The 2,563-nt window shown below is 39.3% G+C and overlaps 1 protein-coding gene across 1 annotated transcript in view; it reads right to left on the bottom strand.

The window, feature by feature from the left end:
* The window catches only part of LOC119588635 (DDB1- and CUL4-associated factor 12-like), a gene marked incomplete at its 3' end in the record, with an annotated part of 28,135 nt that overhangs the window by 16,505 nt on the left and 9,067 nt on the right, over positions 1 to 2,563 (bottom strand). Inside the window, 1 exon segment of the mRNA XM_037937272.1 lies at positions 2,264 to 2,484. Coding sequence (XP_037793200.1) covers positions 2,264 to 2,398 — 135 coding nt within the window.

Raw genomic sequence — 2,563 nt, 5'->3', positions numbered from 1 at the left:
TACCAGCACAGCTTTACCGTGTTTCCTTAAATAAGTTCTAGCCTAGGCAAAGACTTGCCCCCACGAGTTTGTTACGACTTTTTTCAATTAACACAATTGTTGACGAAAGAGTTCAAGAGATGAAGAAGTATGCCATCACCCATCCACCTCGGGATGAGGCACATAGAGAAAATGCCAGGGCAGCAGGTAAGCATTTGTTTATTCATCAAAATGTGAGTACTGAAGTGTTTGAGTCTAGGGTAATAACTGTACCTTGACAGTTAGTACAATTCCCCAACTTTATTTCACCTTCTGATACCACATTAAATTAAGCAAACACTGTTGGGTCCATGAAACCAACAAGAATTTTGTGCCATCAGACTTTCCTGATAGGCTCAAATGCTACAAAATGCACTGGAAGTGCACTCCTACCAGCCTCCTGTGCTTGAAATGGAAAGATAAATGCACTACACAAGTGAGACAATGCAAGCAAGGACGGTGACCAGGAATGAAGATGTTGAACAGAAGTAAGTTGCAGTGCTTGACTACATTAGAATGAAGGGGGTTGATGTAGGGGACCAGGTCTCCCAGTCATACCCCATAGCCAGAAAGACAGTGAAATGGTACAAAATGGTATTTTTGGCAACAGTGAACTTCTTTCCATTACAGAAATACATTGGTAGACCTATTTGACTTCAATATGATTATCTCACTGAAGTAGCAAAGGAGCTCCTGAGGAGTACCTTCCACAGGTAACTCATTACAACATCAGCTGCCCAGTGTACCATACTCATGAAGAGTTATTGTGGCTGGTACAGCACTATCGCTTCCCCAAGAAATTGGAGAAATAACGTCCCTGCCACGTCTGCTAGAGAAGGGGGACACGGAAAATGGTGAAGAACTCCTGCAAGCAATGTGATGTTGCTCTAGGTGTCTATGGTTGCTTCAAGGACTATGAAGTACCTCAGTACTTCAGTGTACATCGATATTACATAGCAATATGTAATTAAATTGTTTTGTAAGTATATCTGTATGTATATAACCATTTCCTAAAAAGGAAACAATGTAATTCACCTTCAATTTTTTTTTAAATAAAGAAAATGACGGGATCCTGTTTTTGATGGTCTCCTACAATAGTGATTCTTCTACTCATGGTCAAAAACACTATGATCAGTTCATATGGAGTATTCGCTATTCCAATTGACATTGGTAAAGTTGGCAATAGTGGGTGTTTGAAAATGTAAAAACATGTAAAAGTGAGTGCGTGTAAAAGATATTAAAGCAATCATGTTCATCACATTTCAGCAAGTGGCAAGAGAGAGAGTCATTGAGGCGAGCGCAATGAGAGAATAACTCCAGAGTGTGCATCTGCCAGACCGCGTACAATGGGTTAAATACTTCAGAGTAACTTCTTTTGCTGATGACACAAGGATAAGTGCACAGTTAAAGTTTAATGAAGGATGAGGACAAGAGAGGACCTGCATGCCACTTGTAAATGGGCAAGTGAAAAGAATATGAATTTCAATACTGATAAATCTTAAACCTCTAGATATAGTTCAACTGGAAGTTGAAGACCAAGATTATACTAAGTTGAAGGAATAGAGATTAAAGAAAAATTAGTTGTCATAGACCTATGCCTGCTTCAGTAATGATATAAGTAATGATATGAGCTTCAGTCATATGAACTGCCAACAAGTGATAGTAAATGAAAGAGAGCCATATCAAATTCTATGCTTTCTCAAGTTCAATTCTTAATAGCTGGAAGATGGGCAGCCCCCTGGGATGACCCTAGCATCAGCCACTAAGTACCAAGGAAGGAACCAACAAACTAATGCCTTTTTTTTTGGTGATAGTAGTCTAACAAGTTCTGTATATATCAAGAGACCCAATACTAAGCTTTATTCTGTGCAGAACTAAGCTATGTGCCAGATATTGCATGCATTCAGCCACTTGGGAGAAAATTTAAGACACATGCATGTTTAGCTGCAGCTTACAAGACTGACAGTAAAAAAAAGCTTTAACCTCACATTTGAAGGGCTGTAATGTGTGATAAATGTGCCCATAGCCAAACAAGTGGAAAAGCACACAACTATGAATAGGCTGACCATGTGTGGTGCGTACATTTGCTACTTGGTATTTGGGTTCAGTGCATTATGACAAGAAAAGATATCTACTGTCAATATAATCTTTTCTACTGTCAACATAAAGTTAAAAATATATAATCAAAAGAGACCTACTTCAACTCCCACTCTCATTTTTTTCCCTTACTCTCCCTTCTTCCCACCTTGTGCTCTGGGTCTCCATGGATAAGAGCCACTCGATGGCATCCCACAGTTGTAGGTCGCATCCTCATTCGCTTCCTCTGCACATACTTGGAGGGTATGCTGCCCACAGTTCGCACTGTGTGTGTTGTCGCCATCTTTGTAGTTTTTCCTTCTTCAATGGAAAGGGATCCTTAGACAGCAAGGAATGGAGAAGCCCAAGAAGATGACTACTGAAGGAATTCTGAAAGAAAAATTAATTATAAGTTTTCTGAAATCAGTTATTTGTAAGGGATTTCTAACAAGTTTCTAACAATGATTTG

Source organism: Penaeus monodon, chromosome 24 (assembly GCF_015228065.2).
Source record: "Penaeus monodon isolate SGIC_2016 chromosome 24, NSTDA_Pmon_1, whole genome shotgun sequence".
In the NCBI taxonomy this organism is placed as follows: Eukaryota; Metazoa; Arthropoda; class Malacostraca; order Decapoda; family Penaeidae; genus Penaeus; species Penaeus monodon.
The sequence above is the reverse complement of the archived record's forward strand: the minus strand, read 5'-3'. Positions and strand labels throughout refer to the sequence as shown.